At 35.6% G+C, this 26,498-nt stretch overlaps 1 protein-coding gene across 3 annotated transcripts in view; it reads left to right on the plus strand.

Moving 5' to 3' along the window:
• Ctnna2 (catenin (cadherin-associated protein), alpha 2) overlaps nucleotides 1-26,498 on the plus strand; it is a 1,112,116-nt gene that overhangs the window by 238,336 nt on the left and 847,282 nt on the right. For all 3 annotated transcript variants that reach the window (XM_013031823.1, XM_013031821.1, XM_013031822.1), the window contains exon 3: nucleotides 5,052-5,247. In XM_013031823.1, coding sequence (XP_012887277.1) covers nucleotides 5,052-5,247 — 196 coding nt within the window. The remainder of the gene's footprint in view (nucleotides 1-5,051; nucleotides 5,248-26,498) is intronic.

The following is a 26,498-nucleotide window of genomic DNA, read 5'->3' on the forward strand; positions in this document are numbered from 1 at the left end:
TATGGGAATGTTGAGAGAAATAATTTGCTTAGTTATAAGAATTTTTAAAAGTTTTTGTTGTTTTCCAACTATCAACTGGTATAAATAGCCCTGACATGTTATCATTTAGATTGAGAACTTTGCATGTATCAGATGTCATTGCAGGAGGAAAGATAAAATAGTTGGCTAATATTTCACTAACATTGAAAAGTGTATTAATACATTGAGATAGCAAGGCATTACTACTGAAAGACAAGGAAGTCAATAGAATATATATAATCTGTGTCATGAGATAAATGTGGAGCATAAGTATGTTCTAAGTTCACTATTCTTTAACATTCCCTTAATCTGGAAGGTTAAAAAGAGATGACTAAGCTATCCTGCTTTATAGAGCACAAGAATGATTTAGCCATTAGCATGTTTGAACCATGCGAATTTAAGGATTTTTCTTTTCTTTTCTAGAGCTTTTCTCTGAGCTGAACTTGCTCCTCAATAAATTACACAGGGAAAATGGAAGATGCATACTATTGTAGATGGCCAGAACTTTGTTTCATATGCAATTAATTTTATTTTTTACATTGGCATATCACAATTATTCACACTTAGAAGGTGATGAGAGAATGTGTTTACCTAGTAGTAGGATTGGACTGAATGGAGTAATTTGCATAAAAGCAGCATTGAGAACCCTCAGTTACACAAGATAGACTTCATTTTTTTAATTACTTTGGATCTTACCTAATTCTGTAACTTCCATTCAAACATTTGGTATACTGTCCAAACATGGAACAAGGTTCCTAAATAATCCTTCTCTAATTTTTTGAAAACTTAGTAACTTAAGTAATAAGAAGAGCGAAGTAAGTGAACAAATTATTGTATTTTTTCTTTTTTTGCTGATTTATTCTACATGTTGTTTTCTAGTTATCTTTGATGTGTTGCCTCATGCTTAATGTGAGTGGGATATTGAACATTACATATCTTATTGGTTAAGGCTTTTTATTAGGTTTTCATTGTTATGTAGCATTTAGCCTCCTTGCCCTTTGGTCTTAGAGTAATTGGAATTGCCTTTTAATTCTTCTGCATTGTGCTGAGAATCTTATTTCTATGAACAAGATAATGTCTACTTTTCCAATAATTTGTGTCTCTTCTCTATTTGTTTTAAGTAACGTATTGGCTTTGTTCTCAAATGAAGCACTGATTAGTAGTACAAAGTGTTGACAATTATTGCCTGTTTTAAACTGGATGACATGAGCTGTTACAGAGGCCCATCCTTTTCTCTCTTTATTCTTGTCTTGATTCATGGTCTTGTCCCTGTGAGTAAATGAGAGCGATCACTAAAAGAGCATTAAATTACTTGGCTTCTTTTAGAAATAATCACTTTAAAAATTATTAGTAATGTTATATGATTTTTCCCACATACATGGTAACTTACACTGGCTTCTTATTAAACCCATTACCTAAATTTTGTTTAATATAGTAATGTACCATGAGATACGAGAAAAAGTAAAATTTGTTTTCCTCTGCAGAAATTGAACCCATTTAACTATTTGGTACCTTTCTGATCAGTACTTCTTCTTAAAACTCTCAATCTAACTGAAATTAATAGCTTCTTCTTTCTGTTTTTCTCTAATTTGAGAAGTCTAAAAATTAGATACCAAAACTTTTATGAATTATGCATACGATGAGAACAAATCACATCTAACTTTAAATAGAGAATGTTTTCTGCTGATAAAAAGAGTATAGTATAAATTAGTATGTTCATGATGATGGCTGTATCTGGGTAGATAGTTAGGTTGCTAATGCTCTTGTTTCCAGGTATTGGTTACTCTGGGCAGCTGGTGTTCCTGGACCAGAAGCTTTACTTCAGGAAAGCAGCTGCTCGGAAGACTTCCATTTGTCTAATGTTTGCCTCATTGGGGAAGAGGCTGAGTAAATGAGAGTATTTCTAGTATTTCTCATTACATGTTTACTTTGTACTTAAATCATCATTATCTGGTATTCTAATTTTTTAATGATTTCACTTTCTTTTGTGGCTAGTGTTTTGTATCTGAAAGTTATTTATCTTTATTTCATTTTTGCTGTCTTGCTGAATTTGTTTAGAATTCAGAAAAACACTTGAATCCTGCAATTCCCAACATACTGAAGTAGTGGTTCTGCCCATGTTCATCAGCATAGAGTACATTTCTTCAATGCTTTATTTTTCGTTTTATGTTAGGTCTTGCCCTATAAAATTAATTGGAACTTTGACTAATGGCTTTGCTTACTCTGGGATTTGGAGTACATGTTAGAAACTTCAGGATTTGGACTTTTTCTGTGGACTGAATTTCTTGATAATCTCAAACAACATATTCAATTAGCTAACTAGGATAAATGTCAATGAAAATAAACTATAAAACTCACAGTCTTTTTTTAAAAATTAATTAATTTATTTTATTTTATTTGTGAACATACTGTACAGAGGGGTTGCAATTACATGGGCAGGATAATGAGTACATTTCTTACCAAGCATTGCAGCCTCCTCCTTTGTTTACCCTTCACATCCCTTCCCAGCCTCCCCCCTCCCCCCCAGTCTCAATCTTTCTCTCCCCTCCCCCCCCACCGACGTTGTAAAGCTGGTAAAACTCACAGTCTTATAAAGCTGATTTAAGAATCCAGTGGTAAAAAGACTGGCAATTTCAGCTGGACAATACAGACCACCTGGATTCATTTCCTTTCCAAACTTCTCATTAGTAGAAAATAAAAGTTCAAGAGTTCTCAATGTAGTGCCTTGTTGGTCTCATTATTACAATGGGTCAACCTGTATTCTTGTTTCAGCATTTTGTTGTTTCCTTTCCCCTCCCCATATTAGAAAAAAATGTATATACAAGATTCATGGCAACAGAATTAAATACAGTGACAACAGGGATTATACCATGGGAAAAGAATGTACAAAAGAAACAACAAAAAAAATCACAGAGTACATTAAAAGCAATAGCAACAAAGAAAAACCTCTTGTGTCCCTATCTTGGGGTTCATTTTGCTTAGCATCATCTTATATGGTCATAAAACGCACTTTACAACTTGAAGGAGGGAGCAGTTGGGGAGGTGGAGAGGAAAGGGATAGTAGGGGAAAAACAAAGGAGGGGGTAACAGTGCTGAATAGAAAAAATATACTCATTACTTTACTCATGTAACTGCTCTGTACAGTATCTTTACAATTTAAAAAATCAATCTGAAAAAAAAAGTTCAAAAGTTTGTAGGATATAATAACTTGCTTGAAAGATTGAAAGCTTTGTTATTGTCTCTAAACATTTATCATACTAAAAGCATTTGGAATTTCAAATGATGATAACTAGAATGAATGATAATAAATGTAAATTTAACTTGATTCTGGAAATTTTAGGTAGTTAAAAAATTGATCTTGCCAGATGTTGTTGGCTCATGCCTATAATCCTAGGTACATTAGGAGGCTGAGATCTGAGAATTGCTGTTCAAAACCAGCCTGGGCAGAAAAGTCCCTGAGACTTTTATCTCCAATAAACTACTCAAAAAATAAAAAAGTAAAATAAAAGAAAAAAGAAGTGCTTCTGTGGCTCCAAGTGATAGAGCACTTGCCTTGAGAGAAAGAAGTTCACGGTTCAGGGATCCAACCCAGACACAGAGTTCAAGCCCCAGATCTGGCAAAAGGGGAAAAAAATCATCCTGAATAATTTGTTCTCCTTAACACCATCTTGTATAAAATGAAATCATATATAACAAGACTCTTTTAAAGTTCTAAGAAGTAACTAATGTGCATTGGCATCTGAACATTTATTACTGCTCACCTCTGCCCAGTCTTCTTGGGCTCAAGACTAGATATTGCTTTTCCTAACTTGATAATAGGGTTAAGTTATGAGTTATAATCTTTTCTGTGAAAGTAGTTGTTTGATATAAGCACTTTATTTTAAAGGTAGTAGCCAACATGTGACAAGAAGCCATTTTAGTAAAGCCACATCCTGTTCTAAGAATTGTTTTTGTAGGGACTGGAGCTGTGGCTCAAGGGGTAGAGATCCAGCAGTAGAAGAACTGTTTTATTTATGACTATTTGACTAGGTATCCTGCCTTTGGTAGCTTGCTCAGATAAACTTTTAACTCCTTTCAATCTAGCCAATTGTACAAGATTGTCAACCTGAAAAACTAACTTGCAGTCCAACAAAATGAATAACAGGAAATTGGCACTTGAAAGATGTGTGTGTGTGGAATGATCTTAGAAAGAAGAGTAGATGAAAAAAAGAGAGAAGGGGAGAAGAGGGAAAGGGGGAGGATGCCATCATGATATACAATATATATCCTAAGAAATTAAGAAAAAAGTAGGGAGGAGTTGAGTTGGGATGGAAGAGGGGAATGATGAAAGAGGTGGCATCAATCAAGATGAATATGCTCATAAACTGATTTGTTGAATGGTAACTTCTTTGTACAACTACTTCAAGAGATAAGTGGATAGATAGACCCATCAAACAAAGGATAGAGAGAGAGAGAGATTGATGGCTAATGAATGCATTGATAAATAGATTGTGAATTTACCTTCTAACCAATCAAAACAAACGTCAGTATCTTTTAGAGATAAAGTCTGGGAGGACCACCTTCCCAACCCTCTTGCTAACTTGGCCTCTTGTCACTAACTTGTCCTTATGTAGACATAAACTTTGAATTTACTTCCTGGTTTACTTGCTGAGTTCCGTTTAAATGCCCTTATTCTCATGTGACACCCCAATATTCCCAGATATTTCCAACAATAACCAAACAGTTTGCTTTGATTTTCTCACTCATCCAAGAGATGAGAACTGTATTTATCAATCTGTGAAATTACAATTTGAAGTCAACTGGATACAGGCAAGACTGCTCTTTCTACTTTAGTAACAAGCCTTTTCCCTGAGGCACAAATAATAGTTGTTTATGTATATGCAACTCCATATAATTCTACAGGATTGTTGAAGGGGATATGATGAAGACTATCTGATATTCATTTCATAGAAATGATAACATAGGAGATTATTCCAGGCAGTTTTACAGAGTAGTCTGAAAGTTGTTTTTTTTTTCTTCCTTTTATAATTAAGGTGACAACACTCGTCAACACAAGCAACAAAGGCCCATCTGGTAAAAAGAAAGGGAGGTCAAAGAAAGCCCATGTTCTGGCTGCATCTGTGGAGCAAGCCACTCAGAACTTCCTAGAAAAGGGTGAGCAGATTGCAAAGGAGAGTCAAGATCTCAAAGAAGAGTTGGTAGCTGCGGTGGAGGATGTGCGCAAGCAAGGTAGGCAGGATCCTAGAGATTGGGATGGATGTATACTATTGACCAAATGATGGATTTTTCTTCAGCATCAATAGATGCTTGATTAATAGACTCATTGTTTTCACTGTATCTATTCTAGACATTTCTAATAAGGGCTGGGACTGATTGCATTAACAGAGATTTACTTTATTTTATTATTGTTGTAAAGGTGATGTACAGAGGGATTACAATTACATAAGTGAGGTAATGAGTACATTTCTTGGTGAACCTTTTTACTCTTTCCTCATTTTCTCCCTCTTTCCCTCCCCTTCCCCCGGCCGCCGACTTCCCCAACTCCAAGTTGTAAAGTTCATTTCCAACATATTGTCTTGTGAGTATGGCTATTGCATTGATTCACACTTTGTCCTTTGTCTCACCATTTTGTTACATCTTTTCCCTTCCACAAATCAGATAAGCATATGTATAAGACATAGGGTACTAAAGTGAAAAAAAAGTGTGACTATAGGGGATAAACCAAAGGTGGGGGTAACATAGTACATTAAAAACAAAAACAACTAAACTAAACTAAACCTCTCATTTTCAGATTTTGGAGTTCATTTTGATTAGCTACATTTTGTATGGTCATGTGTGCATAGCTATTAAGCTTTTGACATCTCTGCTAGGACTATCCTAGACATATACCAATTATTATTAATGAGGGAAACCATGGAGCCTATGTTTCTTTGGATCTGGCTTACTTCACGTACTATGACTTTTTCCAAGTTTTTCCATTTCCTTATAAATGGGGCAATACCATTCCTTCTCATGGAAGAATACAATGCCATTGTGTTTATATACCACATCTTCTTGGTCCATTCATCTACAGAAGAGCATCTGGTTGGTTCCATATCTTAGCTAAGGTAAATAATGCTGCATAGCTGTGCTGTTAGTTTTAGTGTGGCCTTGTTTGTGATAATTTGGATAAATGCCCGGGAGTGAGATTGCTGGTTTATAGGGGAATTCTATGTTTAATTTTTTAAGGAACCTCCACACTGCTTTCCAGAGTGGTCGAACCAGTTTACATTCCCACCAACAGGGTAGTAATAATGTTCCCTTTTGGCCACATCCCTGCCATCATCTGTTATTATTCCTTTCCTTGATAAAGTCCATTCTAACTGGGGTGAGGTGGAATCTCAAAGTGGTTTTGATTTGCATTTCTTTATGGCCAGAAATGTTGAACATTTCTTCATGTGTCTGTTGGGTATTCTTATTTCCTCTTCAGAAAAGACACTTTTTAATTCTTTAGCACAATTGTTAATGTGGTGCTTGTTTGTTTGAACATTTGTTATTGGGGATTTAATTTTTTTGAGCTCTAGATATATTTTTGGTATTGTCTATAATATAGCTTGCAAATGCTACAGTTACAAATTTCCTATATCTGCTTTTACTACAGAATATTAAATTGATCTCCGTAAATGAAAACAAATTCCTATGTTGAACTCATACTTCAGGGATGATAGAGTGGAAGACGAATATAAAACACCATAAGAAAACCATTGTTCTGATTCCTGAACCTATTTTCCAATCCAAACCTTTCCTCCCATGTTTAATTATCAAACTATCTTGTTTTTATTTATACCAAAATAGGCATAGTATAAAATTAGCATCTTAACTCTTTTTAAGCTTACAGTTCAACACCGCGTCATCATTCTCAAAAGGCAATCTCCAGAATTTTTTCTTCTTGCAAAGTTGAAACTATTTACTCGGGTCTCCACCTGCCCTTCCCCCAAACCATGAGCAACCATCATTTTTTAGTCTGAATTTGCCTACTCAGAATGAAGATGTTTGAAAACATTTGCCCTCTTACTTCATGTAAGTGGGATCCTACAGCATTAGTTATTTTGTGACTGGCTTATTTAGCTTAGTGTAATCTTTTCAAAGCCTATACATATTATAGCATGTGTGATAATTTCCTTTCCTATTATGGCTAAATAATATTCCCTTATATGTGCATTTATTCTTGTAAACATGGACCTTTGAATTGCTTTCACTTTAGGTCTATTGTAATGATATTGTTATCATAATACACATGAATGTATAACATCAATTTGACACCATGTTTTCTATAGTGGTAGTACTGGATGATATTGAATTAATTTTCATTTTTTAAGAGCATTTATGTCAGGCTGGGAAGGTGGCTCAGTGGTAGAGTTCTTGCCTCGCATGCATGAGGCTCTGGGTTCAATTCCTCAGCACCACATAAGCAGGAAGAGCCAGAAGTGGCACTGTGGCTCGAGTGGTAGAGCGCTAACCTTGAGCTGAAGAGCTGAAGGACAGCACCTACGCCCAGAATTCAGGCCCCATGATCGGCAAAAAAAAAAAAAAGAACACATGTCATTTTCTGTAGTAGCTACACCATTTTACAGTTGTATTAATAGTACATAAGACCTCTAGTGTCTCTGCATCCTTGTGAAAAATTGTTTTGTTTTACTTTCTTTTTCCCAAATAGTAACCACAATAATGGATGTGAGGAGACACTGCATTGTGATTTTAAGTTTCATTTCCTTAAGGTCTTGTTAAGTATTTATATATCTTCTTTAGAAAACATCTACTCAAACTCTTTTCCCATATCATTATCAGATGATTTTATTGTAATTGAGTTTTAGGAGTTCTTTATACATTCCAGATGCTAACACCATTTTACATAATGCTGTACAAAATATTTTCTCCATGTTCCACGTTCCCATTTCCCTCTTTTGATTGTGTTCCCTGATAAACAATATTTAAATTTTGATGTACTCCTATATAACAGCTTTAGGTGCAAATTCTAATAAGCAAGAATAAAAGCAGATAGCTATTCTCTAGTTTTTTGAACATTTCCCCCATTTTATATGCCAATGAACATCACATAAATCATTCCAGTTACAAATGATGGGGATTTTGCTGTCAATTCCTATTACTTCCCCTTCTTTCAAGTAAAACCTATCAAAAGTCCCAGAAATCTTATCTCCTAAGTAGATGTTTAATGGGCCAAGTCCAGTCTGTTATTCCAAAATACCATGTTTTACCTGCCCCTGTGTTTTTACATGTGTGCTCCCATTTGAAACACTTAAGGGTCATCCCAACTCAAAGACTAATTTCCCAGGGAAACTTTTCCTGATACTCATGTTATATTTTTTGTGTCTGTGCCAGACATGGTGCTGGAATTTAGGCCCTCTTATCTGTCTGTAGCTTTTTCACTTGAAGTCAAGGCTCTACCACTTGAGTCACATTTCCACTTTTGGATTTTTGCTGGTTAATCAGAGATAAGAATCTCACATATATGTCTGCCCAGGCTGGCTTTGAATCACAATCCTCATATCCTAGTCTCCTATGTAGCTAGGATTATAGGAATGAAACACTGATAATTAGATAGTTCTGTCATTTATTTTTTTTTCACAGAGTATTTTGTCACTGTCCACATAGTAATGAAACATTTGTGAGATGAATTTCTTTCTTGCTACATTATATATTAATGAAGGCATAAATCAGACAATGTCGTTTCTGCTGATCATTGATTTGTAATACCTAACACTTACAAAATTTCATAAATGCATGGTGAATTGATAAATATATAAGTAGATGGCTATATCCAGTCTTACGGAAGCCCTATCTTTATGTTTCTTTTTTAAAATGTTTTATTATAAATACTTTTTATTGTTATTTTTATCATTATTTTTATTGTGAAAATACCATACAGAGGGGTTACAATTACATGGGCAAAGTAATGAGTGCATTTCTTATCAAGCATTGTTGCCTCCTTTGTTTCCCCTTCCCATCCCTTCCCATTCCCCCCCACCCCACCCCCAGTTTTAAAAAATTTTATAGGGGGTATTTATAGTGGGTATTTAGAATACAAACCTTTCTAAACCAACATCAGCTATACTGCTCCCATGGCCTTTGCCTTCCTTATCCCCTCTCCCCCAAGTTAATTTCATTTATATTAAGTGCATTTGAAAATGGGTATTGCTTCTGAATGGCCAATGGACACTTGGTTTTTATCCTGTATTTATAACCTGGATAGGTACTTTGCTGTTGTTTTCTCATATATAACAGTATTATATAGAAATGTCCATGTTACCCAGGTGACTGTGACTCAAGCCTGTAATTCAGCGTTCAGGAGGGTGAGCCATAAGGATTGCAGTTTGAAGCCAAGGCAGTCAAATCTGTGAGACACTTATCTAGTTGACCAGCCAAATAGCAAACATGGAGCTATGGTTCAGTTGGTAGACCACCAGTTTTGTTTCTGTCCTGGGTCTTGAATTAAGGGCCTGGGCACTATCGCTGATCACTTTTTCAAGACTAGTGCACTACTACTTGAACCACAGCTCTACTTTCAGCTTTTTAGTGGATGATTGGAAATAAGAGTCTCACATATTTTTTGGTCCAGGCTTATTTTGAACTATGATCCTCAGATCTCAGCTTCCTGAATAGCTACAATTAAATACAAGAGAGCTACCAGTGCCCAGCCAACCACCTGTATTAAACAAAGTAAAGCAAAGGGACAGTGCTCAGCCCTGAGTTCAGTCCCCAGTGCTGGTGCCCAGGCACATGTGTGCACGCACACACACACACACACACACACACACACATTAAGTTCTATACAGATGTGTGTGTGTGTGAGAGAGATAGTGTGTGTGTGTGTGTGTGTTCATGCATCCATGCTGTCAAGATAGGGACCATCGCTATAGTGGAGAATGTCAACATTGGTCTCTGAGCCTCATTGATTTAGGGTGATAAATTCGTTTTAATGGCCTTGAAGTTTATATGAATTGTTTGATGGGTAGAATATAACTAATGTGATTCTCGACGAGCCTTTTCTAGTGATATTGAAGTAAGAAGTCTGAAAAGACTCTGAGGATGGCTTACAACAGTTGTTTTCCTAGAGAATATTTTAAGCTTCCTCTCTTCCAATTATCAACTAATTGCTACAGATACAACAGCTATGTGTGGTCTGTAGCCAGCTCATCTACAATGTCTGTCTTTTCTGAGCAGTGGCTAATTCAAGGAAGTATGGAGAATAGTACACTGAGGACTGGATGGAGGCATCTAAAAATCTCTTTCTATCTCTCTCACATTCAGATTATCCTCCTTACATTTCATATTTCTGTTACATGTGAGAGATACCTGTGTCCTCACTACTAAGTTCTGTCTCTGCTGCTAGCACTTAGACCATAGCCTCTTTCTCTTTTTTCTCACTTTCCCTGCCTGCTCTTGATCATGCAATCTTCTCCTATCTGTCTTTACTCAGCTTTCCCAATTTCCCATTTTCTTCACTTGTGAAAGCAGGGACAGTTTTTAGAGGGCGGTAGAGTGAAAATAACTAGATTAATATGGGGAAATTTTAAAATGCAGTGGAAAATTTAGAATGGATATTTTAGAACACAGTATGTCTCTTCCTATTGTAGAGGTCTGTTTGTTAATATGGAAAGTGGCATTTACAAATTATGAAAACATTAATATTTAGAACAATACCCTGTTTAAAAGTTTCTGGTTCCATTCTTGGCTTATTTATTTAACTAAATGTCATTTGGAAACTAAGTGTATTGTTTGTTTTACTATTGCATAGTTACTGCTTTACTCTTGAACATTCTAGGAAAGTACTCTCACATTGAGCTACACCTAGCCTTATTTATATTTTAAAAGCTAGAGGTTCAAAAACATTGCCACTTTTTTTACAACCTGATGAATGCAGTTTTTTATTGTAAAAATACCATACAGAGGGGTTACAATTACATGGGCAAGATAATGAATACATTTCTTATCAAGCATTGTAATATATCCATTTTTACATTTTAATATAGGGGTATTCTAGCACTAATAAATTGTTTTGTTCTTTTAAAAGTTCACAAGTTTCATTGTTATAATTATTGAATCTAGCATGACTATGTTTGAAATTTTTTAACTGTAATTATATCTCACATGAGTTTTGTTTAAATGTCTTTAATCACCAAAAAAATATGATTTACTTTAGACCTGGGCTGTAGATTTTAGAGAATGCTGATAATGAGTGATAACTATATTTTTATTCTGCAATCATGTAATAGGAGATTTCTTATATTCTCTGCTTATAATCTGCACAAAGAAATTTTGAGTAGGCCTGTGGCAACAAATATATTAAAATTGTGTGGCAAAAATTACTTGTGATTTCAAAATTAATATAATTTATTTAAAACCTAGAACTTTGATGTTTTATACTTGGGTAGAAATAGGATATGTGGCTGTACATATAGAAGATCTGTCTTATCATAAATAAAATTTTAAAAAAAGTGAATATTATCTTCCCTGATAAGTTTATACTTCACCAAGACAGATGAAAATATTTTTTGCTCTTAAAGCACTAAGGTGTGACATGTGAGTTATGATGCTTTTGTACATGTCATATGACTGTCATGATGCACTAGTGTGTGACAGGTAGTGTGTGGCATGTGACCATCTTCGTCTTTTAGCTCATGATGTGTGATCATCTTGGAATGCTAGCACATGGCATATAACCATCATGGGACCCTAGCAAGTGTTATGTGTCTTTCATGATGCTCTGTGCATGGCATGTGATTGTCATTGGTAAGACAGAGTCTGTTTTGGAAAAAATCAGCACAGCCTGGAAGTTTAGTCAAGATTCCATATTTCAATCTTATTTTATTCAAATTAACTGAGTGACTAAAGTTAAATCACTGAACCACTTTCAGTATCAGTTTCTTGGTTTTCAAATACAGACATCATATTATCCCAGCAGACTGTCTTAGCAAATGGGATCATAAGTCTCAAGGAAACATTTTATATATATATATATATATATATATATATATATATATAGGAGATATCACAGCATATGTATTAGTTACAATTTATTTATAATCTATTCTACCTTTGGCAATAGCTTTCCTTCCTATAATGAACCATTTTTGGACCCTCCAAAGAAGGATACTGGAGCACTGAATCTGTAGCCAGAGAAGTTCCTAAAGAGAAAGGAATGACTCCATATGGTTTAGTGTTGGTGGGCATTTTCAGTTCTTCCAGTAAACTATGAGAGTACAGTTATATGGCTATGAATCATACATAGCACAGGTTCTTGAAAATGAGCAAAGCAGAAAGGGGTTGTCCAGACACACCTATAGTGAAGCATGGGCTAAGAGAAGCTTGAGATGGATAGATGCTACATGTATTAGCATTTATTACCAAGACCTTCCTGAACTCAAAACTCTTTCCTGAATTTAGGAATTCCCAAATTTTAGTAAATAGTAGAATTATTTAAGGAGCTTTATAATCCTGGTATCCAGGTCTTATCCATCATCTATTAATTAAAGCAGATTTATGGGAGCAGGACCCAGACATTGAGGTTTAGAATTCCTCACTTCAAGTTGTGTGCACACTACATGAGAAGTGAACCTGTCTTCCTCATTTGCATCAACCCCATTTAGGTGTCCATTTATCTGGGTAGTCAGTTTGTGTTTTACATGACACAAGTGAGAACAGTCAGTCATTATGCCAAGTTCATGGCTTGCTTTTTGCTTGGATGTAGATATATACAAATGAAGAAAGCCAGATGCTTGGTGACTAACTGCTGTAATCCTAGGTACAAAAAGGCTGAGAGCTGAGGATTAACATTCACGGTAGGTACAGCAGAAAATTTATTAACCTTGCTTATCTTCAATCTACTAGAAAAAATCTGAAGTAGAGGTGCAGCTTAAGTGGTTAAAGAGATATCCCTGAGTAAAAAAAGTCTTGAGTTCATGCCCCAGTCACCATACAAAACATAAATAGGGCAAACAGGCTAATGGTTAATACTAAAATATTATGGATAGCTATATTCCATGTCAAAAACTATGTAACCAATCCTAATGTTTGTTCCCTAGACACTCAAAGAGCATATAACTAGATTTGGACAGTCATATCTATAGGTCAGTCAAATAAGGAGTTATGAAGAAAGAAATATACATCTAGAAGTAACAAATAGGAAGTCATGTTTAAGCTATACATTAAAAATGTGTGCAGAATAGTGGAGCAAGATTTCAAGTACCTTTCAAATGGCATTCACAACCGGAGGACCATAGAGATGGTCTGATTTGATGTCAAGTTTTGTAGTCAAATGTGTCAAGAAAATGGGACAGAACAGAATGTCAGAGAAATTTGGGGAATGCGGCTGAGAACAGACTACCTATTGGAAGGAAGGAAAGAATACAAGGGAGGATGGAGGAAAGAAGTTAACTAATTAACTAGCTGATTGTTCCCCATTTAACTGGTACTTTGGAAGATTTCACATAAAGTTGACTGAATTGGAGACAAAGGAATACAGATTGTCAGGCGAAGTAACAGAGGAAACAAAACAAAATACAGTTCTGTGAGGACTCAGTACTGGAGTATCGACAATGTGAAAAGAAACAGGACACTAAAAGTTACAGACATTGCAAACAAGAGTAAGATTTTATTGAATGGATGAGGTAAATATGAACATTTGTTCTGTTTTTGGCCATGGGCAGCATGATTAGGGTGGTAGGGGAAGAGGAGAGAGGATAGTTTGAATTTAAACATTGATGAATGAGAAAGTCTGCAGATAGCAGATGGTTATGCTACAGGGATGGAACATTGCAAAATAGAGAAATGTGCAAGTCTTTGAAGCTGATAAACGAATCTCTCAAAGGCAAAATTTTCTTTGAGTAGGTACCATGAGATAAAAAAGAGTAGAGGGATATAGGTGTAGTTTGGGAACAGAGGCCAAATTAGAATCAGAAAATGGAAGAGAAATAAGTTAAAGAGGGAAAAACATACCACAAGATGTGACCCAAGAACAAGGGTGGCACAGACTTCTGAAATACTGAGGAGACACCTATCAATCTACATGCAGAGTGTTGTAGTAATGTCAAATCTGTGGACTGTGGAAGATGAATAATGAGACAGTATGCAATTTGCTAGACAGTATGCAATTATAGCTAGAGGTGCATTTATAGGCATCTACGAAGACCAGTAGTTTAAAAGAAGAAATGTTTAGTGAAAGGAAGACCGATACACTGTTGAAGTAACTGGTATAGGCAGGAAGCCATTATCTAGTAGTCTTCTGAGGGATTATATATTATCACCTACATTTCTTCAGCCTGACACAATTCATAGCATATACTGAACAGTTGATACATACATGCATTGGAGAAATGAAATAATAATAGAAGGGCATTAAGAAGGAAGATATGTAATTGATGACTTAGTTTTATTTTCCAGACTGAATAAGAAGCATTGAATGTGTTCGAAGAGAAGGAAACACAATGGGACAAATGGCTGTAAATATGAAATAGTGGAAAGGGACATTTCTTTCTATAGAAAGCAAATAGGAAGAAGAATTGTTCTCAAAATGTTGTTTTGTTTTGTCTTTTGTTGGTCCTGGGACTTGAATTCTGGGCCTGGGCACTGTCCCTCAGCTCTTCAGCTCAAGGCTAGTGCTCTACCACTTGAGCCACTTCTGGTTTTCTGGTGGTTAATTGGAGAGAAGAGTCTCATGGACTTTCCTGCCTGGGCTGGCTTTGAACTGTGATCTTCAGGTCTCAGCCCCTTAGTAGCTAAATTACAGGCATAAGCTACCAGTTCCCAGCTCAAAATGTTGTATGAAACAGATAAGTGCCAAAGCAGATTGGATGATATAATCTAAGAGTTTTGCACAAAAAATGGAACTTTTGTTAATGGACAAAAGATATTTGACCTTTGACCACTTTTGGAAAAGTTTCATTGTTTTTCTAGGACACTGTCATCTGCATGATTCTCTCATTCTTTTTAAAACTTTTATTTATTGGAATAACTATCCTTCCAACTTTGAATGAAACTGTTGTTATAGTATAATTGCCTAAGATATTTTTAAAATTTTACTTAGTGTAAAAATAGCTTCTGGCACAAATAGATTGCTCACATATTGTATTGAGGAATTTTGTAGATTTGAAGTAGATCCAAAACCTTGTTTTGAATGAATAAAAGGATGTTCTTCTTATTTGCTCATTAACAAGATCTACTTGATGATGTAATATAGTTGTAGTTCTGGTGCAGATAACTCATAAGGTATTGTAAACCTCCTCCCCACTTTTCCACACCTGGTAAGCCATGGAGCAGTTGTGTGGATTACTTTCAGTGGAAAATTGGCATTCTTGAATTGCTCATTCTATTGCCTTCGTGATGACAATGGAAGCCCTTAAGACAATCATCAAGATAGATCATTCTAAGGCGTACATTAAGATGTACATGACCCTGACCCACCATTAATTGGAGATCACATAAAGCAAAGTGATGAATAAGTACAGATAAGAGAGGTAGCTTCTGATAATAGCCAATTCATAAATCAAAGTGAAAAATAAACCACTCATTGCTCATGCAAATCCCATGATCTATGTCTAGTCTCACATATGTGTTATTAGGGTGATTTCAAGTAATTTTTTATTGTGAAAATACTGTACAGAGGGATTACAATTACATGGGCAAGGTAATGAGTACATTTCTTATCAAGCATTGTAGCCTCCTCCTTTGTTTACCCTTCCCATCCCTTCCCATCCTTCCCCCACCTCCGCACCCAGTCCTCCCCCCCACCAAAGTTGTAAAGTTTGTTTTTGACATAGCGATTTGTATATCTCATTGTTTCAATGGATCCACCTGTATCCCAAGTTAAACGACTTGTTTTTCCCCTTCCCCTCCACAAATTATACTGACATCAAATACAGTGAAAGCAGGGGTTATACTGTGGGGGAGGGACATACAAAGCAACAAAGAAATAATCTTATAAATGAAAGAAAAAAAAAACATTTGAATACATATCTTAGGGTTCATTTCTCTAACATCAACTTATCTGACCTTTTCTGCTTGACTCAGACATATACTAGTTATTATAAATAAGGGAAACCGTGGGACCTATGTTTCTTTGGGTCTGGATTACTTCACTTAATATAACTTTTTCCAAGTCTTTCCATTTCCTAACAAATGGGGCAAGGTCATTCTTTCTGATGGAGGCATCGAATTCCATTGTGTATATATACCACATTGTATTGATCCATTCATCTACTGAAGGGCATCTGGGTTGTTTCCAAAGAAACAACTGCCCAATAAATAAGTGGGCTAAAGACTTAAAGAGAAACTTCTCTGAAGAGGAAAGAAGCATGGCCAATAGACACATGAAGAAATGCTCAACCTCCTTAGCCATAAAAGAAATGCAAATCAAAACATCATTCAGATACCACCTCACCCCAGTTAGAATGGCTATAACCAAGAACTCTAATAACAACAGATGCTGGAGGGGATGTGGACAGAATGGAACCCTACTCTATTGTTGGTGGGAGTGTAAACTTGTTCAACCACTTTGGAAAATAGTATGGAGGTTCCTCAAAAGACCAAATAGAGCTCCCCTATGATCCAGCAATCCCACTTTTGGGTATTTACCCAAATGACCAAAAACAAGGCCACACTAAAGTTACCAGCATGACTATGTTTATTGCAGCATTATTTACCATAAATTTCAAGTAATTTTTTAAGTGAGCACTAGTGGCTTACACATGTAAACCTAACTACTTGAAAAGCTGAGATATGAGGATCATGGCTTAAAGCCAGCTGGGACCAAAAAAAAAAAAAAATCAATAGGACTACCTAGCAAAAAGCTGGAAATGGAGGTATAGATCTCATGGTTAATCCTCAGCATTGGGAGGAAGCTCAAGGAAGGTATGAAGGCCTGAATTCAAGCCCCAGTACTGATACAAAAAAGAGTTTCATTATTTTCATTTCATTCAGTACTTATTCAGGAAATGTGACCATGGGTTGAGTCAGAGAAAGTGAGAATGAGAAGCAGGAAGATAGAAAGAGCTCATTTGCATCTCTAAGAAGTGATAAACCTTTAATGGCTGAACCTGGTGATTATCTCCCCCAGCTACTTTGGTGGTGTGGTATTGGTGGGATTAACTAGTGCAGCAGAAAAATCCAGTTGATACCAATTGTGAGAATTCTTCTGCTCAGAGGTACTTATGTCATCAGAAAGTTCCTGCTGTCATATACTCCTTTACATTCTCTTTTATCTGCACAGTAAATATGTAAAGCAACACCCTGAGGGGACAGTGAAAAGGGTGTCTAGATGCCTACCACACTGTCCCCAGGAATCTGCATATCTGATGAGGGGAATTGGAGATACTGCCAGGATGATATTGCTCTTCTATGTGTAGTTTTTTCACAACCCTGTCTTGGTTTATGTCTGTACTAATATTACTCTGAATGCTTGTGTCTCCAAGAGACATGGGGTTGTCTTTTTGTGTGTTGTATGCTTATGTTTCTGTGCTAAATGCCTGACTATGGTGCATTACTATGTGCCAAGGGTAATGTTTCTGTAGCTGTGGGGTAAGCTTTGAAGTTTCAACTCTAGAGCAAAACAACAACAGAAAGCTAGGATGGTATGAAAAAAGAAAAGTGAGATCCATAGAATTGAAGTTTTCAAAGAAATCTAGAAATACTGTGTTAGCTATTTTTCTCATCCCTGGGATCAAATACCTGACAGAAACACCCTAAGGAAAGAAAGATTCTAGAGAGTTTTTCTATCATGGGCCCATACCATGGTTCCACCAAAATGTCAGGAAGATGCTATTCACCTTATGGTAGACAGGAGCAGAGTGAGAGAAAAGGTATAATTTTCAAAGACACATCCTTGATGATCTACTTGATCCATCTATCCTCCAACTCCTAAGATTGACAAAGAGCTCCATTAGCTGGAGACCAAGCATTTAACATTTGAGCCTACTGGAGACATTTCATATTCAAACTACCACACACACAAGTGGGTGTTCATTATGTACATATATGTACATGCATATACATATATGTGTGTGCATTTATATGTGTTCATTATATAAAATACATAAATATGAAAATACCATATAGTGTAGGATTCATCTTAATGAAAGCTTTAACACTTGCTGTCATCCAAACATTTGCTATTTTATTACACAGAATTTTTTTTTTTGGCCTAAACTCTGGGCCTGGGTGCTGTCCCTCAGCTCTTCAGCTCAAGGCTAGTGCTCTACCACTTGAGCCACAATGCCACTTTGGGCTTTTTCTGCTTATGTGGTGCTGAGGAATCGGACCCAGGGTCTCATGCATACAAGGCAAGTACTCTGTCACTGAATCACCTTTCCAGACCCATAGAATACATTTTGATGCCAAAGTTTAATTGTGAGCACAGAAATATCCAGGATCAACATGGAACCCTCAATATAAGTCACTACAAAAAATGCAAATTACTCTTTCAACTGACCTCTCTTCTTGTAGCCCTGGGTTTCTGAAATGTAATCATTCAGCAGGGATAATGACAACAGTGGTGTGGCTCCTGATTAGTGGTCACACTCCATTTGTATGACACTTGATATATTTCCTCCTAAAAATCATTCTGTTTTAACTGATGGTGACAGGACCATGTGTAGCAACTAATTAAAATGTAGTTTTCTGCATATTTACTTTTTGGCTTCTGAGAAAATGGATTAAAGAAAGTGAACAAACACTCCCTGACTTTATATAGGAGTACTAGGTTCTAAGTTAAAAAACAGACAAGTGAGTAAACTTTTAAATAAAGTTATGATTACAGTCTATACATGTGTCTTTTGAAAATGGAACAACCAAAACTAAAAGAGAAAATTGATAATCGAACTACAAACTATATTTAAAAGCTTTTACTCTATGAAATATAATGTTATACAGTAGAGATATATACAGAACATAGATTGACTGCAATATTTATTAATTAATTATTCAAGGGAAGAACTGTATCCAAAATATACAAATTTCTTATAAAATTCAATAAAGTAAGGTAATAATCTAATTTAAAGGCCATGGACACTCCTCCCTCAAGAAAATGTATGGATTATATATATTTTGGAAACAATGTTTTCCTCTTTGTAATTGGTGAAATGCAAATTAAAATAATGAGATATTACTATACATCTACTAAAATTGTTAAAGTCTCTACAACTAACAGTTCAGAATGCTTGCAAAGTGGTGAAGTTACAGAAATTTTCACACATGTGGATGCTAGATAAGGCAGCTTTTGAAAGCAGAAGGCAACGATTTTCTAAAATTGAAGGAGAAATTACTTCACAACGCTGAAATCACAACCCTATATACCTCATGTTTTGAAAACTGCTATCTACATGACATCACCTCATGCTGTTTCCTTTTTTTATGCAAACTCAAATTATTTCAGATTTACAGAATAGTTTCAATTTACAGAAAATTTGCAAAGATAATACAAGAAGTTTCACTCTCTAACACACCCATTTTTCTTATTATTCACATCCAACATTATTAAAGTAAAATATTACAATTAATGAACCAATACAAAAATGTATTAACAAAATTGTATATTATTGCTAGGCTTTAAACTAGCAAGAACAAAAATTTAGGCCCTGAAAATTTTTTATTCTTAAAAATGGTATGTAATGAGTTATACATTTTGTATCTGTATGAATATAAAAACAGAAATCTAATATTGCCAATTCAGAACTGTCATTCACTACATTTGGTTGAGATCTAAATTGTCAAACATGCTCTCACTGTATTTCACAGAAAAAAGTGAAACAAGTAAATAAATAGGTTTACTGAATATACACAAGAAGAAAAGAGGGAAGGAAGGAAGAAGGAAGGAAAAAAAGGAAGGAAGGAAAGAAGGAAGGAAGGAAAGAAGAAAGGGAGGGAGGGAGGAAGGGAAGGAGGGAGGGGGGAGGGAGGGAAAATATAATTGTGGAAATAAAAAAGAAAAGAAATGGATTTTAATATGAATATGTCCAGTTCACAAATATATCCAATCCCAAACAACTTGTGTAGACCTGTCCATATGACAGCCACAGTAGGAGTGTGTGTGTGTGTGTGTGTGTGTACTCAGGTTGATTTCCTAAACTATGATCTTTGGGTATTTGTGCTGTGTGACTTCTACAAATTGGTCTCTCTGTACTAGTAATTGTTATGAGTTCAGGGCTCAGTAGGGAGCTTCTTACAGGTACATTATCTCAGTCCCATGAAAAGCAGATGATGAGATTTGTGGGAAGTACTTAGCAACAGATGTAGCAAGCTGTTCTCAGGAAACTAGTAGCCATTACCTTTATCATTATCAAAATTGCCATTTTTTCTTGCTGCAACTGGGCAACTGGATGAGCTCTTCTGCTTTCTAGTAGATTGATTCTAAAACTAGACAACAGGATATTTTTAATCAGAAAGAAATACTTCAGGTAGATCACCAAGTCACTTCCATTTCATTTGTAATTCATCTGGTCTTAACGAAAATTTCTTAAACAAATCATATGATTCCAGACATACAGCAAGGAAATATTCTGCATTGCCACATAAAAATAAACTTGGTGAGGAAGCATTTCCTCCTAATAGCTAAGTCTGTAATTCAATCAAACCATGCATTTGACATAACATCTTGAATAACAACAGGATAAGATTTCTAAGATGACACCAATTTGATGATGCATCCCTAATTATGATATATATCAGTGACTTGATGCAAACCAGGCAGTCTTTATTAGCTCTAGATCCTTCTGAAATTGAGACTGAGTGAGTGTGCTTCTAAATGAGATTGCTTTTAAAAAGGGAATAAATCGAGCAGGGCTAAAAGCTCATAATACAATGCTGTTTTGATAAGTGCATGTTAATAAAAGATCCCAAAGTCCCAGTCTGCCTCGAATAACATATAGGCAATGAAGAAAAATTAGACTTTATAATAAGTCATGGAGGTGCTACACTAGCATAGCACAACTAAGCGAACATCTTATACTTTTGAAGATGATCATTGACTTCTAATAAAATAAAACGGAAGTAGAGAGACAGGAAAGACAGGAAAGACAGGGTGAATTTCTAGTTCTACAAAAGAAGGTAAGAATTCCTGACAATGTATGCCTGTCTTTTTCCTCTCAATTACATAAAACAAAGCACAACTTTCCCTCAAACGCAAGTCTCCTTACTGCAGCGCTTGTATCGTTTCTCTGCTACCTTTTGCTTAGATGATCATCTTTATATCAAAGTTTTAGTTTCTTACTGCTATTGAGCCAGTCAAGTGGAATGTAAACAGGTTATATGTTAATGCAAGCAAAAAAATGTATCTAATCCCAACTCACCTTTATCATTTCCCCATTTTTTGTTTCCTTAAGGAAAAACTCTTCTGAGGGATATCCATGCTTATTCAGTTTCCATATTCCTCAGTCAGTTCATGTTCTTATTATTGTTGAGTATAATTTTTTTGCAAAACAGCACAGTAATCCTAGGAGAGATTCCCTCCAGTTTCATTTATTTCCCCTTCCTGTTTCCATTGCCCAAACGTGACCAGACATTCACAGTTCTGAGTAGTTTATGACCATATTTTCTCTGCGTATCTCCCATCATTTTATTATTATTTAGATTGTTTAAACATCCAGCAAAATTGCAAGAATTTTGGAGGCAATACTTATATCTGCCATTAACATTTTGCTGTCCTTGTTTTATTGTAAATACATTTTATAGAATTTTTTGATTTGCTGATGATTCATGGTCATGTCTCACTTTTACTATTCTGTTTCTCCAACTCACTACTACAGTAGAAGCTGTTCAAGTCTAAGTCATTGGGTTTGGCTACTTATGAGTCGCTGCTGCAGTTTTTAATCCCCTCTCTAGAAAATCTCTCTTTTGATATTTTTCAGCTGATTAAAGAGGTCCATTTCACATTGCTAAAGTTAATCTCTTTTACTTGGATCCTAACCAAATGTTCAAAAAACCTTGAAAGCAGAATCATGAATATTGTTGATTAAAAAACTGAACACTGTTGCATGGTTGTGTTGATGTGTTTAACCATCATTATGGGCAGTAGTTTAAAGTGATTCTTTTCAGGTTTTAAAGTAGTATATGCAGGAAAGTAGCATTGTCTGTTTATCAAAACCCCCATAACACAAAGTAGGGTATGTGATCTTGCATTACACATTGGCTGCTTCTTTATGTTGACCTTCTGTTGTAGATCCTTGCCCTACAAAGTGAAGAATGTTGTGGAATAGGTGCCAAGGGGGTGGAAGAGAATCTTCTCTGGTTTCCCATGTGCTTATCAAGGACAGTAGAGACCCCCATATATATATATATGTCTGGTGCAGAGAGACTTTCTGAGGTCATAGCCTTACAATAAATAATAGTATCATTGCCACTAATAAATATAATTTTAAGAACATGATAGATGCTAGAATCAGTTTAAGATATTATGAAGAAGCATTTTTGAACTGCATATGCATAACCTCAGTTGCTTGTAAACGCATAGTTTGCTGCTAATGAAACTAGAAAATATAAAGCTGTAATCTTTAAGCTAATATGTATTTTTAAAAATTTCTGATCAAACCTGCGCTTTGACTCATCTTCTTATCATCTAATGTGTACAATCATAAGTGTTTAATAAACTGTTAACATGATTTATTTAAAATTATATGTTTAAAATGTTTCTAATAGCCCAAGGTAGTTCAAATTTAATGTTGCTATTAAGACAAGGCCTTCTATTTTTAATTTCTAAAAATAATTAGTGCTATGTAAGTCAATTATTAGTGTTAAAGTTATATTTTTAATATTTTACCTTTTTAAATGATCTCTTAAAACAAATGAATTCTGATTATCTTTTTAAAGTATAAAGTCATATAATGTCGTTGCTTTTATAAAATCCTTTAACATATGCACTGGATTTGAATGGGCTTCAGTTTGTTTTTCTTAAAATAATTATATTATTATTCCCTGATGAGGATTTATTCAGTATTATTTAAGGAATGAAAGGCCAAAAGTATGAAATATTTATATTCATTAGAACCCAATCTTTTTGTATAGGTAGAAAGAAAAGAAAATAATTGGTTTACTTACACATGCAGGCTTTCTGAAGTCACTGCTTCGGTAATTTCTTAAATGTCATAATTAAAAGTATTGACCTATATCTCTATGGGCTTTCATTGTAATGGTGGCAGCCATCTCAACTGTTATCTAATAAATTTAAAATATGACCTTTAAACATAAAAGGGACTATTATAGCCAATATTTCTGCTTTTGAAGCCAAATCCTTCAAATAACAAATTGCTTCTCTTCTTGGTATAATAATCTCCTGAGAATAAGAGTGTATTTTGTTCACTTTCCTCAATAGAATGAGAGCAGAATAGTGTCACCATTAATTAAGCTCTTTGTCCAGATAAGAGCCTTTTATCTCTTATTTTAATTTCTTATTTAGAAACAAAATATTCATATTTAGTTATTTTTAAAATCTCTTTCAAATATGTAATCATGCAGTATTATTATTATTGTTATTATTATTCATATATCCCTGACAGAAACAGGAATGTACATGGCCTGGTACCTTGTAGACTGTTTAAGATTTGTAACCAATGTCTGCTTTCAGCTTTTGCTTAAATATATTGGTGAAAGTTAAGATTGCCCCATGAAAAGAACTTGCAAAATAAGTGGCCACCCAGAGTGATTGCCCATCAACAAGATGAAAAATGAAGGATCTCAGCAGTTAGGAGAAACTTTTGATTAGATAGATATTGGAAAAACAAAAGCTCCTTTTCTTAAGAAAACTGGGCTCAGATCCACAGAAGTACTTGACATGAGTTTATGAGCATCTGGATGTACAGGCTGTGGCCCTCACGGATGTCTGGGATACAGAGCCCTTCATTTTGGTGGAGTGAAATAACAAGAAATGCAGCAGAAGCTTGAATGATAAGGGGTCAAGGCTGCCTGACTTAATGTTGTAAAAGCTGTTCAAAAAGCAAAGGTCAGAAGGTTTCTGTTAATGCCCAGTTCTGCAATAAAAGCATGGAAGAGTCTGGCTACCAAAGCCTAAGAAAAGCGGTTTGAATCCAGGGAGGCATTATTCAGAGGTATGCACTATACCTGCCTTTCTGACAGTTGTTGGCCAGGAAGGAGAAAGCCCTGCATTATATCACAGTTGTCATTACTGCTTTTCTATCCATATGGAATATGGTGACTGACACAGCCCTACACTCTGTTATGAATGGTGACCCAGTGTTGGAGCGATGAATGATTTATCTCATTGCTTCAATGGTTTTTCGGGTAGATAAGGAGAAACTCCTTATCCCTGGAAGTAATGAGGCCAGAGATTCTGTGGTCCAGGAAGATCATGAGCTCTACAACATGGATCTTGAAGTGAAAGAACTCACCAGGAATATGAGTGAAAGCACTCCTGCACCACTGCAAGAAATATATCCTGATGAATAAATGACAGGTCCTGTCCTCTCCCTCCACAGTACCAATGACAGCTTATCTGAGTCCATGGCCAAGACAGAGACTGTTAAGGAAGTGGTCAGTAAATTATCCATCAGGCAGATACAGAACATGTCTCCTGCAGAACATGACCCCCTATCATGTCATAATGTTGGAGGTTATAAACAAATGTTGAAGAAGTAATGAAAAGGAAAAGCAGCATTGGTTCTTAGGATTTTCATCTTCCAGGCAATTTGGAGGTAAGAGTTTCATACTGTTTCCCATGTAGTCAGAAGTTGATAGCTTTCACTTCTACAAGGACAAACTCAACAAGTGTAACGATGTACCTCTCCACTGACAATGAACAAATAAATACAAAAATAAAAACATTCAACATTCTCCACAGAATAATGGTATTTATTTGGGTACAGCAGAACACTAATGGAAATATTCGTTGTATAGTAACTAGGGGAATGTTCAAAGAGATTTAAGTAAAGATAAAATAAAGATGGTATCAGATATTTTCAAACAATAATCCCAAAGTTGAAACACAAGATAATATCCATCTGAGATTGCAGATAGATACTATCTTGCCTAGATAGATGTCCTTTTGTAAGTACTTTTGTGTAAGATTGTGGGGCCCCTATCCAAAGTTATATACTCTTCCAGGGTCTTTTGTTATACTTATGAAATTGTGCATAAGAACCATTTTTAATAATCTTCTGACATTACTTACATTTCTTATGTATGGTTGACTTTTGAACTAAAGTAATGGGACATTAAATGTTCTGTCACTTCATGCATGCATCCAGTCCTTTTTTAAAAACATATTTTTCAGATAGTCAGGTGTTTTTGCCCAGGGTTAGCCTAGTCTATGATCCTCTTTCCTCCCTCTGATGTATAGCTTGGATGACAGATGTGACTACCATGTCTCAGCTCTTGGTTGAGATGGAGTCTCATTAACATTTCCCTCAGGGTAGCCTCCAACAAGAATCTTCTTTATGTTCACATCTTGAGTAGTTGAGAATGTATATGTGAGTAACTGAAGTGGTAATGTTGACTTTTACTTTATTTCTTGGCTTTTTGTTGTTGTTGTTGTTCCCTTGATAGTTAGTGGCTCCGTTTTCATTCTGAGAAGTTCTGTATTTGTCTCACAAACCAAAATGTTGTTTGAATACAGCAGGAGATCTCATCTGATGAGATCAGGAGGCCTGTTGTTCTGTGGAACAATGTGCCTCATCAGGAGAAATCCTACCCCTCTGCTCTTTCCCTGCGGTTTATAAATGAGTTTGACTGACAGCTGTGTCACCACCCTGTTAGGTTTTCATGGGTAGTCCATATGACTTGACCTCCAGCAAATAGCCAAGGTCTAAAAGCAAAAGTACTCAAGGGATTTTGGTTGTCATCCATTTGGGACAAAACAGAGGACCTAATGCTCTCTGCTTCCAATCTCTGCCCTCCATCTCAGGGTGAAACATACTCAAGACATCTGTAAGTGAAATGGAGATGAAAGGTCACATATGTTTTATGCTGGGAGTGAGCCACTTCCTGGTCTTTCACTATCATGAATTCTGTCCTTTTCTTAAGAGTTTTCCTGTTACTTACATTTCCAATCTGTTCTTTATGATCCCTCAAAGTATGATGCATTTGCAGAGGCTATTTATTATAATTTTGTACTGTTAAATTAACCATTAAAGAAAAAGAAGACAATCTTGGCTGCATAGGCTCAGCGTTGTATTAAATTTTTCTTTAACCAAACAGGACATAGTTTCACTGAAAAGCTTCCATTTTTATTTGGAAAACAAAAATAACACTACGGAATTCTGGAAAGCAGGTAAATCAAGAGGAAAACATTTTCAAAAAAGGCAACTCCATTTGCATTCAGGAATAGATCATTACATTGTTTATGAGCCCTGACCTAAGGATAATGAATAGGAATCAGTTACTTTCAGAGACTGAAAAGAACATTTCCCACCTTGGTTATTAGTTAACTAGAACAATAACTCAAATGATACTGCCACAGTAGTCTGAGGTCTTACCCTAGGTTTTAT

This window comes from Dipodomys ordii, unplaced genomic scaffold, assembly GCF_000151885.1.
Source record: "Dipodomys ordii isolate 6190 unplaced genomic scaffold, Dord_2.0 Scaffold144, whole genome shotgun sequence".
NCBI lineage: Eukaryota > Metazoa > Chordata > Mammalia > Rodentia > Heteromyidae > Dipodomys > Dipodomys ordii.